Raw genomic sequence first — 13,531 nt, forward strand, 5'->3', positions numbered from 1 at the left:
AGTGGTTTGTTTGTTGCTCCTCAAAGCTGCTCTGTGAAGCGGTTTCTAATACAATCATGAAAGTAACTTTTGTTTCAAAATGTTTAGGAAAATGAAATATTATAGTCTAATTCATTAAAGTCATTCTTCCCTTTCATTTTGTATTGAAGGCTTCAGCGATTAGCTAAAGATCTTCTAAAACAACTACAAGTACAAGACAGTGGCCCATGGGCAAACAATAAAGTTTCTGCTTTAGATCGGACCCTAGGCGAGATCACTAGAATATTGGAAAAAAAGGTATGTAACTAATCTCTTGCCTTGCTTGGCCTTAATATTTGTGGTTCTTTCTCACTATGACAGGACATAGGACTATAAGGCTGACTGACTCTCATTTATGCATTTCTTCTGTGTTTCCAAAAGCTGGTCAACCACTGATCAATGTTTTTTCCTTTCATTCTTAATTAAACTGATGTTGTCAGTCATTTTAATTGAAATCCTCAATAGCAAAAATATCATCTTTAGATCAGTCATATTTTTTGCCACACAAACAAAAACAAAATTATTTTAAATGGAATCACAGTAATAAAGGTGTACAATTTTATGGCAGAAAATGTAAAACTTTGAATTATATAACTCATGAATCACAACCAGATTTCCACAAAGCATCAATTTCCTTACTGTTTCCAACAGAAAATTTGGCAGTTTTTTTAATGACTTAGAGTCTTTAAATGTTCTTTTGATAGTTAAAAAATTCTTAATGATTTTTAAAGTATTTATTATTCAGTATAGAAAATTTTAAATATACAAAAAAGAAACTCCCTGTAATACCCACTGTTGACATTGTATTATATTTTCTTATCTTTTTATTGTACACTTCTCACATTATTTTATCTGACTGATTTTATCATAAATATTTTCTCATGTCTTTAAAAATTCCTTGTAACCAAATGAACATATCACAGTTTATGCAATTTATATCACTTAGTTGGTTTCTAATTTTTCTATCTGATGTAATGATATCTTTATTATCTGCATTTTTTTGTTTTTTGTCTTCTGGGTTTAAATTTATAATATTTGAGATACACAAAAGAATGTAGTGATAAAAATAATCTAAATATAATGAATATCTGTGAATTCACCACCCAGCTTAAAAACTAGACTGTTCCCAGCACATCTGTGGTTCCCAGTGTGATCCTTCCACCCCCATTCCCATCCCTGCTCCCTTTGAAGGAAATACTATACGGTATTAAAGGGATATCTTTTATTTGTTTTTTAATAGCTTTATTTCTTTATCATATTTATAAATGTATAAAGTAATATATTATTTAGTTTTGCTTGTATTTGACCTTTATAAAATATCATACTGTAGACGTCTGTGATTTTTTTCAATCAAAATTATGGTTCTGAGTTTTATTTAGGCTTATAAGTGTAGCTGTTTTTCATTTATTTTCTCTGTTGTGAGTGAGTACTTCATTGTGTTAATAACACAGTTTTTAATCCATTTTCCTGACACGGACATTGTTTTCCAGGATTAAATTCATTCGGGGTTGAATGTGTATAGGTTTGTGTGTGTGAAAGAGAAAAGAAAGTGAGCGATTAGAGACAGTGCTGCTCAAACATTCTTGTATCAGAGCAAATGAACAAATTTCTCCACAGACTTTAGTCTACATCAGAATCACTTAGGACTTGTTAAAGCACACCCCACCTTGGGTTTCTGATTCAGTAGGTCTGTAGTGGGTCCGAAGAATTTGTATTTCACAGGTTACACTGATGCTGCTGGCCCAAGGTTCATACTTTGAGACATTGCTCTTGTCTGGGGCACATGCCTCAGGGGTGGAATTACCGGGTTCTCAGGCATATGAATGACCAGCTTCACAAGATAGTGTTCAGCTGCATTTTGGCGTCAGACAGTGCAATCCTCTGTAGGAACTGAGAGCAGCATATTCACTGAGGCATTGTGGCAGAGCCACAAAGAGTCAGTTCTTCTGGATAACACATACCTTTCAGAGTGTCAGAGAGTTCAGAAACTGGTCATTGTCAGACATGTGCTAGATGGGAATGTTTGGAGGTTTGATATACCTTGGAAAAATCTATTTTAAAATTAGCACATACTGATTATTTTTATAAAGGGTATTTGTGTTTGAACTAAAAAGGATTTACTTGAAGATATCACTATGTGCACCTTACCTCATGAATATTGTTTTAGATTGAAGTAATCACAGAATTTTTGAGGAAAAGGAAAATGATCTGTATAAGAAAGGTATTCAGTATGAAAATCTAAGTAAGGTTATTTCATTCACAAAGGGGCAATTTACTGGAATACCACTGATTCCTTATAATTTTGGGGAGAAAAATGTAGTCTGGCTCCAGTCTAAATGGTCTGTGTCAGAAACCTTGCTGTAAAGCTGTCCTCAGAGTACACACTGCAGGACCACCTGAGAGTCTAAACTTAACTACAGTAAGATCCTTTTGCTATTTTTATAACGAAAATCCCTTTTACCTAGCCAAGACAGACTCACTTTATGTGGAATTCTGTTCATAGTGTTATACTGACATTTCAGTGTAATTCAGCTGATATTTATGATTTCAGTCTAGAAATTGTAAATAACCATTCATTTTTGTTTGGAAAACTGCCTGGAGTAACAAAATCATTAGCGCCAAAGCCAAGTACCCAGTGAAGGATTTGAAGACAGCCTAGAAGTGACAAGGGTGGGCCTGGTGGAACTTGGGCAAGCACTCCCTGAGGAATGGTGAGAGATCAGTCTTGAGCTCTTTACTCTCTTAATTGAGATCTCAACACACTGATGCTTTCTGTTATTGCTTTGATACAGTTTTCCTTAGATACTTTTTCTAAAGTTCCGAGAACTACTTTAGAGCTAACAGGTTAAACTTTGTGATGCACAAAAACACTCTTGTAATGAAAGAGATCAGGAAACTGAGGAAACGTGCCTATTGTAGTACTTACCATTTGTGTCAGGTCCCTTCTGACGTTTTGGGTTCTCTGATTCTGTTTAGAAATAAAGAGTCTGTAAGCTGTGTTGCATATGTTACAGTTTTTAACAAACTCCACCCAATTCTGCAAGAAATATGGCGGCCTCGGGTACTTGCACCCACTCTACCAACAAAAACATCTAAAAATACTGGGAAAAATTTAAAGTAACTTTCTTAAAAGCATAAAATTGCTAAGAAGAAATTGAAGAATTACCAGGCCAAAGAAAAACCAAGAATTTAGGAAGTTGTGTTCAGTTATAACTGAATCCCCCAAGAGCATTTGCCAGGCTGGCAAATGTGAGTTATGATGGGATGGGGAACAAAAGTAAAAGTTTAAGGGCTGCCTAAGGTATGACATCTAAAAGGTTTTCTGATTACAAAGATAAGACCACCATAACCTATTCTGTGATACAATCATAAACCCTCTTACCTCATTCTCAGAGACTGCAAAGAAAGTGCCTTGGCATAGTGCAGAAGTTATAACTATAATCCAGCCCTGGAGTAGACTTGCAGCCCAAATTCTCATCACCTGTATCATTTCAAATGGGGAATTGAATTTAAAGTAATCCCAGATTGATTAGTGGAACTGGCAGAAGGAAATGCAAATCCTCACTTAAAGAAGACACTTTTATCCTAGGCCTCAGATAATTTCTGTCAAATAATTTTACAAGAACCACAGTCCCAAAAAAGGGGGTGCAAAAGTAAATAAATCATTATGAGTAATAGCAAGCAGAAACTAGAATTGCAAGGCTTTGTAAATACCAGTTACAGATTACAACACTGTGTTTCTTATCTTTTAAGGAAATAAAAGGCTTGAAAATATCTACAGTTATGGACAGAGTAGGTAAATCAGAGCAGTTATCCTACTGATGCCAATTAATAAAGCTAGACAAAATATAAACTGGAACTGAATTGCTAACAAAGTAGTGAAGAATTACTGGGCTGAGATCTAGACACATGGCATTTGGGGGCTGGGTATAATTGGTGATCCAAAAGAAGTGGATGAGAAGCTGAGTAATATTTTTGACATTGTTGTAGAACTTATGGATTAAAAATGTTGTAGTCTAGGACTATCAATGGTAGGGACTGTGGCAAAACCCCCATGTTTTGGGTTGAGATCTTAAAGGGCTGCACTAGGTGAGAGGGTAGATTGGAAGTATGCCAGTTATTGCACAGACCACAGCTCAACTTCAGATCATCTGGGTGGCTGAAAAAAAATCACAGTTGCTGAAAAAAAACGTAAAATGATCTTGGATTGCTAATACCTCCAGGTGCCTAATAGAAGCAAATAGGAAATCTACTCTGAAGGAAGATAATATCAACCTAAGTCTCAAATTACTTCAACAAAATAAGTTTCAAATACAATGTCTGACAGAGAAAGGTAATTAAACATATAAAGGGGCAAGATAACATGGATAAAAATCAGTGGAAACGGACCAATAGGGGCTATGCTTACTATGTTCAAGGATATAAATATTAATTATTTTTTAAAAGGTATAGCACATTTGAAAGAAAATAGAAATTTAACTGAACATTTTGGTAATCAAAATTAAGAAAACTATACATCACATAACAGCAAAATAAACCCACTGAAGAGAAAATAAGTAAATTCTAAGTCCTAAGAAGGAATCCAGACTAAAACATGGAGAGAATATATGAAAAATACAGAAAGGATTAGAAAAGGAATATCAAATATAGTGAAGTGTTTAATTAATGTATAATTATCCATGAGGAGAGGAGAGAACAGGGCAAAAACAGTTACCGGAAGTGATTATCATTTAGAACTTTCTAAAACTTATAAATCAACCCAGAGATTCAAGAAGCCCAATGAAGCCCAAACAGTAAAATAAAAAGAAATCTACAACTACAGACATCATCATGAAACTGGAGAAAATCAAATTACAAGCCAATCTCATTCATGAGCTTAGATTCAAAATTCCTAAACAAATTTTGGCAAACAAAATCTTGCAATGTATAGAAAGAATAGTATATCACAACAAAATTGGATTTATTCAAGATATTCAAGTTTGGTTTAATATTGGAAAATCAATCAGAGTTTATCATATTAATATAAGAAAAGAGAAAAATACGTGATCATCTCAAAAGATCCAGCTGAAGCATTTGGTAAGTTCAGTATCAAATCAATTCATGATTGTAAACAAGGAATAAAATGCAATTTCCTTAATCTCACAGATTATATCTAAAATAAAAGTGTAGCTAATATCATAAACTAATAAGTTTAACAAGTCTACTAGGATACAGGAATAGTATATAAAAATCAATTTTATTTATATCATCATCAAAATACTAAGTATCTAGGAGTAAACAAATCATGTTCATGGAATGGAACCCTCACTATAGTAATATATCTTTTCATCACGAATTGATTTGTAGATTTAGTATGGATTCACAATTAAAATTCTTTATATTTTGCGATTGAAACTTTATTTTCTGGAAATTGAAATGCAGATTCTAAAGTTAAAATACAGAATTTCAAAGAACCAATAATGGCCAAGACACTGTTGAAAAACAATAATATGGGAGGATTTGCTCTACCGGGTATTAAAACTTACTATAAAGTTGCAGTACTTAAGATAATGTGTTGTTGGAACAAAGATGGCAGAAAAGAATGGAACATAATTAATTAAATTCATATATAGTATGCTTAATGCACGATGTGAGGCAGTTTATGTATATATAGAAGAAGGAAGCACTAGGGGAAAGTATGGTCCCTTTTGTAAATGATGCTATAATGATTGAATATTCTTATTTTTTTTAAATAAAACTTGACCCCACCTTGCATCATAATCAAAAAGTTAAGTTCAGAGGGACCTAAATGTGAAAAGTAAAAACAAACTTTTAGGAGATAACAAAGAATATCTTTGTCACTTTGGGGTTTTGCCAAGACAAGAAAAGGACACAAGAGAAATTAGCTATATAGGGAACTGACAAATTTGAATTAAAAATCAGAAATTTTATTCATCAAAAGGTACCAGAAAAACAGGAAAAAGACAATAGAATGGAAGATCTTTATATGTATAGCTCATGAAGAAGTGTAATCAGGAGTATATAAGGAATTCTTACAAGTTAGTAAGAAAAAGAGATAAATAGCCAGTAAGGTAATGGTAATAGGCATTCCAAAAGAAGAAATCTAAATAGCCAATAAGTAAATGCAAAGAGTGTCAATCTCTTTAGTAATCAGATAATTCCAAAGGAAAAACTCAGTGTGATGCTATGATTCACTTATCAGAATGGCAAAAATTAAAGACTGAGAATACCAGCTATTGGCAAAGATCTAGAGCAATGGAATTCTCATACACTGTGATGATATAAGTTGGTACTACCATTTTAGAAAGCAGTTTGTTATTATTGACTAAAGTTGCAAGCATACACATATTTTCCTTGTAGGTCTATACCCTAAGACAGCAATGCATATATGTACCAGGAGACACATATACAAATGTTCAGTGGCATTTTTATAATTACCATATATGGAAAAAAGCCCAATTATCCATCAACAGCTAAATATATAAATTATGGTATGTTTGTATAATGGAATATTATTCAACAATAAAAATGCACTACAGCTATGGATAACAACATGGATATATCTCAGAATGTTTAGAGGGCAAAACAAGTCACCAAAAAAAATATATGTATGAATGTATGTACATGTTTGTATATACATATACACGTGTACATACATACATACATACACTGTTACATTTCCAGTTATATAAAGTCTAAGAATAGATAAAAGTACCTATATTGTTTTGGAATATACGCATAGAAGGGAAAACTGTAAAGAAGACAAAATATTTCTCATAAAAATCAGGATATGATTATTCAGAGAGTTGGGAGGGAGATGTGATCAGGAAGATGGTGGTTTTTTGAGTGCTTCTAGTCTTCTTTTTCTTGACGAGATGGCAATTATATACAATACTCAAATTATAATTATTGTTCAAATTGTACTTACATGTTTTCTCATTTTTCTCACTTTTCTGTATGTATGTTTTACAATGAAATTACATTTAAAATTCAAGTTAAAAGAAATTGCTCCAAAGATCCTTTTGTTGCAGAAATGTTAATTTCAAATAAGAGTTTCTAAAACATTCTTATATATGCAAAGGCATTTTCCTTGTTTGTGCCATTTTATTAAATTTGATCCAAGTGAGCATAATTTGTATTTTCATTGACTCTGTGATGATGAACATTACATTTGAATTTGGATAGTAACAGCATCCCAGAAACTTTCTGTGGTTTATCAGTAACATGAGACATTTGTGTGCTGTTAGTATAAGTAAACAGTTTAAGCAGATGGATTGGACATGGAGTTTTTCCAATTGCATTTTCTTTTTTTTTTTAATCCTGCCAAACTTAGAGATTCAGCTGTGATTCTCTTGAAGCTAAGTAAGCAAACCACGTAGCTGACATCAATCATAATTTGAACTGAATTGAGAGATGTCTTTTTGATACCTTTAGTAAACCCTGCCATGTTTTGGTGTTTTTGAAATTTATCTTGCAAAATTCCACCAACAGATAACTGTGGAAGGTAGAAAGGTACAAGCTCTTCCCAACTCTGCCCTTTTTTTTCCTGCTTTTTTGCCAGCTGAGGTTTGTGGCTATTTAACACATGCCTAGACTCAGAGGAGATAAACCAGTCATCCCTGAGAGCTTTTTCAATCTAATTGTATTCAGAAAATTGTTTTCAGGTCTGGCTAGACACTGCCTGTCTTCCAAATTTCATGGTTTCATTTGGTTTTGCTTCTCTTATTTTCAGCTGGAATTCTGCAGTTGAAGAATTCTATCATAGAAAACTCTGATTTTGATCCTCTCACGTTATTATGTTATCAATTTATGTATTCATGACAGTTGATAAATAAATGTATACAGCTTATAGGACACCGATATTTTGTCAGAAGGTGACAAATATATCCTGTAGTCCAAAGTAAAATGAAAATGTTTCTTATACCTTCTTCAGCTAGTGTGTATTAGAAGATGAGTGTAAGGAAAATGGAAATCATTGTTACTTCAAGAATCTGACAAAGATTTAATCTATACATTGTTTGTATTTTAATAAAGGAAACGAACATAAAGGAAGGAGTGTTTATGTATTTTGTTTTAGATGGTTGTTACATAGATGTATGCAGTTGCCAAAATTCATCAAACTGGACACCTAAATATGTGCATTTTATTATATGTTAACTATATCTCAGTAAAACAAAACAATTAGATAATTACTTCAAAATAGCTTATATTATTTTTCAGATGGTGAGGCTTGCCTTTATAAAAACATACTGTTTCAGTCATCTCATCTGAAATCACTTATTATGGCTTCTTTATGAAAAGGACTCTTATTTATTTTATTTTATTTTTTTAAAGATTTATTTATTTGAGGGAGAGAGAGTGAGCAGAGGGAGGCACAGAGGGAGAGGGAGAAAGAATCTCAAGCAGACTCCCCACTGAGCATGGAGCCTGACGTGGGGCTTGATCCCACAACCCTGAGATCATGACCTGAACCAAAACCAAGAGTCGGATGCTCAACCGACTGAGCCACCCAGGCGCCCCTGAAAAGGATTCTCTTAAAAGCAAATAAATTTGTTATAGAAACTTGATGAGGGGCACCTGGGTGGCTCAGTCATTAAGCGTCTGCCTTCGGCTCAGGTCATGATCCTGGAGTCCCGGGATCAAGTCCCACATCGGGCTCCCTGCTCAGCAGGGAGTCTGCTTCTCCCTCTGACCCTCTTCGCTCTCGTGCTCTCTATCTCTCATTCTCTCTCTCTCAAATAAATAAATAAAATCTTAAAAAAATTATTTAGGAATTTATGTTGTAGAGGTTTTTTTTTTTTTCATTGCTCTATACTGTGTTGTTTTACCACTTACTACAATGATAACTTCTTGATTCTGCCATTGATGGGCACTTGGGTTGTTTTTTTGAAAAAGTATACTTCTAAACATGTATCCTGATACTCATGTGCAAGAATTTCTCTAGGGAGTGGAATTCCTGGGTCATGAGGTATGTATATCTTCAAATTTTCTTGATAATGCTAACTTGTTTACCAATTCACATTACTACCAGGAGAGTATAAAAGTCCTGTTGCTCCTTTCTTTTCTAACACTTGGCCTTACCAGACTTTTTAATGTTTACTAATCTTATGGGTATTAAGTTGTATAGTTTTAATGTGAATCTCTGTTATCAGATATATTTAGGCACCTATTCATATTTATTGGCCATTTGAATTTCTTCTCTTTTGACTTGCATGTTCAAATCTTTTGCCCAATTTTCTGCTAATTTGTAGGAATTCTTTGTATGCTCTGGACACTAGCTCTAATTTGTTCAAATGTTTTAAAGGTATTTACTCCTATTATTCAGCTGTCTTTTTACTCTCTTTTGGCTCCTTTGATGAATAGAAGTTTTTAATTTTAATATAGACAAATTTATCAATATTTTATGATTAATATTTTTGCTCTTCTTCACAAACTATTTTCCTACTCCAGAGTCAAGAAGATCTTTTTCTGTATATTCATCTTGAAGTTTTATAGTTTTTTCTTTAGTTTTAGTTTGTTATCCCCATGGAATTAATTTTTCTATTTATTGTGAGGCAGAGGTTTAATTTCATTTCTTTTTCCCAGCTGGATGCTGAATTTCTTGAGCACCATTTATTGAAAAGACCAGTTTTCCCTACTGTTCTTTAGTATCTCCTCTATCATGAGTCAAAGGTTTATAAATACAGGTGTTTTTCCTAGTTTCTCTGTTCTTGTACTTTATTCTCTCTCCAGTTGTCTCTGATATGCTCTTAAAACCATCCATTAATTTCTTAATTTTAATCACAGTATTTTATTTTCTCTGTTTAGAAAGCCTACTTTTCAAATCTGCTGTGTCCTTTCTTATAATTTCTTGTTCTTTACAGCTGTTTTCAAACTTACCTTTTATTTGTACACAGAAAATATAATTATGTCAATAGTCTATATCTGATAATCCTAGTATTTTATGTCTTTGAGTGTATGTTTACATTGTCTATTGTTTTCCAATTTCTTTCTTATGATGTTTCCTTTGTAACCCCTTAATTTTTCATTGTGTGCTACTTGTAATTGTTAACTTTTGCATCTATATTCAGGGGATACTAGTCTGTAGTTTTCTAGTGATGTTTTTGTCTACCTTAGGTATCTGGATGATCGTGCCCTAATGGAATGAATTAGGTAATATTCCCTCTACTTCTATTTTTCAGAAGAGTTTGAGAAGGATTGGTGTTAATTATTCTTTAAATGTTTGGTAGAATTGACCAGTGAAGCTGTTTGGTCCTGGATTTTTCTTTGCTGGGAGGTTTAGGATTACTGATTCAAACTCTTTACTTGTTACAGATCTATTCTGATTTCTATGTCTTTTAAAGTCGGTTTTAGTAGTTTACATGTTTCTAGGAATTTGTCCATTTCATCTACGTTATCTAACTTGTTGGCATATATCCTAGTATATGTTGACCATAGTAAACTCTTAATAGTCCTTTTTATTATTTTAAGGATATTATAACATCCTTACTGTATTTCTGATTTTAGTCATTTCAGTTTTCTCTTTTTTCCTGTCTACCTAAAGGTTTGTTAATTTTGTTGATATTTTCAAAAACCAACTTTTGGCTTCATTGATTTTTCTCTATTTTTCTATTTTTATTTTTATTTATCTCTACTCTAATTTTCTTTATTTCCTTTAGTTTTAGGTTGGCAAAACAGTATGGTTTGGCTGTGGTTTACTCTTCTTTTCCTAGCTCCTTAAAGTGTAAAATTAAGTTATTGATTTGAGGTCTTTGGTTTTTGGGTTTTTTTTTTTTTAAGGAAAATAAATTTCCCTATGAGCACTGCTTTCACTGAATCCCATACAGTCATTTGATAAAAAAGTATACTCCCCTAGAGTGTCAATTTTATTCAAACATTGGAGGCAAAAAAAAAGATTAAAAATTTTTATACTCAGGTTCTTATCCATACCTATGCAAAAGACTATTTTAATATTATCTTTTGAAGAAAGGTAATTTATAAAATACTTTGTGGTAAAGTAGTTGATGAAGAAGTTTTCACCAAGGTATGTCAATTACATTAAGCAAGAAGTGTTGTGAACATGATATTTGAGAGCTGGAGGTAGGACCATGATTATGTAATCAGTGTATTTGCTAAAACGATATTACTATTGATAAAATTAAAAATAGATTGTTAAAGTTTTTTACTAATAAAGTTACTTGTTGAGTATATCTCTGTTACAATTAAAAATAAATAGCTAAATAGATAATAGTGTAGAAGAGCAGCTGTTCACACAAAAGTAGACACCTAGGTCAATAGAACAGAATAGAAGACCCAGAAATAAACCCACAGTTATATGATCAATTAATCTTCCACAAAGCAGGAAAGAATAGGGGAAGGGAGGGAAAACTGAATGGGAGGAAATCAGAGAGGGAGACAAACCATATGAGACTCTGGACTCCGGGAAACAAACTTAGGGTTGTGGAAAGGGAATTGGGTGGGGGAATGGGGTAACTGGGTGATGGGAATTAAAGAGGGCATGTGATATGATGAGCACTGGGTGTTATATTCAACTAATGAATCATTGAAGATTATATCAAAAACTAATGATGTACTATACCTTGGCTAATTGAATTTTAATTTTTAAAAAAAGGAAAAAAAATAACTGATACAACTTAACAGCTCCCAAACCAAATAATCCAATTAAAAATGGCAGAAGACATGGACAGACAGTTCTCCAAAGAAGACATCCAGATGGCCAACAGACACATGAAAAGATGTTCATCATCACTCATCGTTAGGGAAATGCAAATCAAATACACAATGAGATATCACCTCGCACCTGTCAGAATGGCTAACATCAACAAACCAAGAAACAACAGGTGTTGGTGGGGATGTATAGAAAAACACTCGTGCACTGTTGGTGGGAATGCAGTCACTGTGGAAAACAGTATGGGGGTTCCTCAGAAAGTTAAAAATAGTACTACCCGAGGACCCAGCAATTGCACTACTGGAATATTTACCCAAAGAATACAAGAAAACTAATTCAGAGGGATACATTCACCCCTATATTTATAGCAGCATTATTTACAATAGGCAAGATATGGAAGCAGCCCAAATGTCCATCAATTGATGGATAAGAAGATAAAGAAGTGTGATATAGATAGATGATAGATAGATAGATAATGGAATATTTTCAGCGATAAAAAGAATGCTGTCTTACCATTTGCAATAACATGGGTGGAGCTAGAAAGTATAATGCTAAGTGAAATAAGTTAAAGACAAATATAATATGATTTCACTCATATGTGGAATTTAAGAAATGAAACAAATGAACAAAGGGGGAGAAGAGAGAGACAAACCAAGAAACACTCTTAGTTATAGAGAACAAACTGATGGTTACCAGAAGGGCAGGGTGTGGGAAGTTTGGTTAAATAAGTGATGGAGATTAAGGAGTGCACTTGTGATGAGCACTGGACAATGTATGGTGTCACTGAATCACTAAATTGTACACCTAAAACTAATATGACACTGTATATTAACTAACTACCATTAAAATAAGCACTTAAAAAGAGAACCTGTTCAACCCAGCATGTGCCATGAGTGATTTCACTTCTCAGTAAGGAGTTGTAATTATTGAAGTTTCTGCCCATACATAGCAACCTGACAGTATTCCATCATGCTACCTCTGGCAATATTCTGTCTTGGGCTCACCTTAGTGATTGATTGCTTGATGCATGAGTAAACACTTACTGTTTTTAACCACATTTATATAAATCTAGGTTCTCGGAAATAGTGACAGTAAAAAATTAAAACTTGCCCATATAAGGACCTTGATGTTAGCTGTCTTCAATTCAGCTCAGTATACCTTATATACTAAGTAAGACCGATAGAAAATTCTTTTCCTTCTCCATGGCATATAATATAAAACATTGTTTTCTGCTTGACATAAACATAGAAGATATCATGAAAAAAGATGCAAAAAATTTTTTTCAAATAAAATACTCATGAAACCTTAACTTATTTCTTGCTGTTACTAGGTAAACCCCGCCCCCCGCCACATACCTGGAAATTCAGTTTTTCTGACATTAGAGATTCCTAAATGTACTGTTGGAATAACTGCCTTAGAATAAATTAAATCATCCAGCTTGTCCTCTATTCCATTCCCAGGAACTATGAAGAAACAGGATTGTTGAAAGTTGTGTGTGCTGTGGGTCAAAACTGGACCATCAGTGGGAAGGTGTTTCAGGAAGCAGCTGAGAGCAGTGTTAAAAGCATGGACCTAGAACCTCCTACCTTTTTTTTTTTTTAATTCTAGTCAGTTAACATACAGTGCAATATTGTTTTCAGAAATAGAATTCAGTGATTCATCACTTAGATGCAATACCCAGTGCTTATCACAAGGGCCCTCCTTATTACCCATCACCCATCTAGCCCATCCCCCACCAACTTCCTACCTCTTTGTGTGACCCTGGAAAAATTAATCTCTCTGGGCTTTAGTTACCTTATTGTAAAATGTGTGATATTGACACACCCAAAGGACTGTGTCTATTAA

General features: G+C 33.5%; 1 protein-coding gene across 4 annotated transcripts in view; it reads left to right on the top strand.

Moving 5' to 3' along the window:
* SCAPER (S-phase cyclin A associated protein in the ER) overlaps positions 1–13,531 on the top strand; it is a 537,265-nt gene that overhangs the window by 283,009 nt on the left and 240,725 nt on the right. For all 4 annotated transcript variants that reach the window (XM_027570918.1, XM_027570921.1, XM_027570919.1 and 1 more), the window contains exon 23: positions 150–276. In XM_027570918.1, coding sequence (XP_027426719.1) covers positions 150–276 — 127 coding nt within the window. The remainder of the gene's footprint in view (positions 1–149; positions 277–13,531) is intronic.

The sequence above is a fragment of the Zalophus californianus genome, chromosome 6, assembly GCF_009762305.2.
Source record: "Zalophus californianus isolate mZalCal1 chromosome 6, mZalCal1.pri.v2, whole genome shotgun sequence".
Classification (NCBI taxonomy): Eukaryota; Metazoa; Chordata; class Mammalia; order Carnivora; family Otariidae; genus Zalophus; species Zalophus californianus.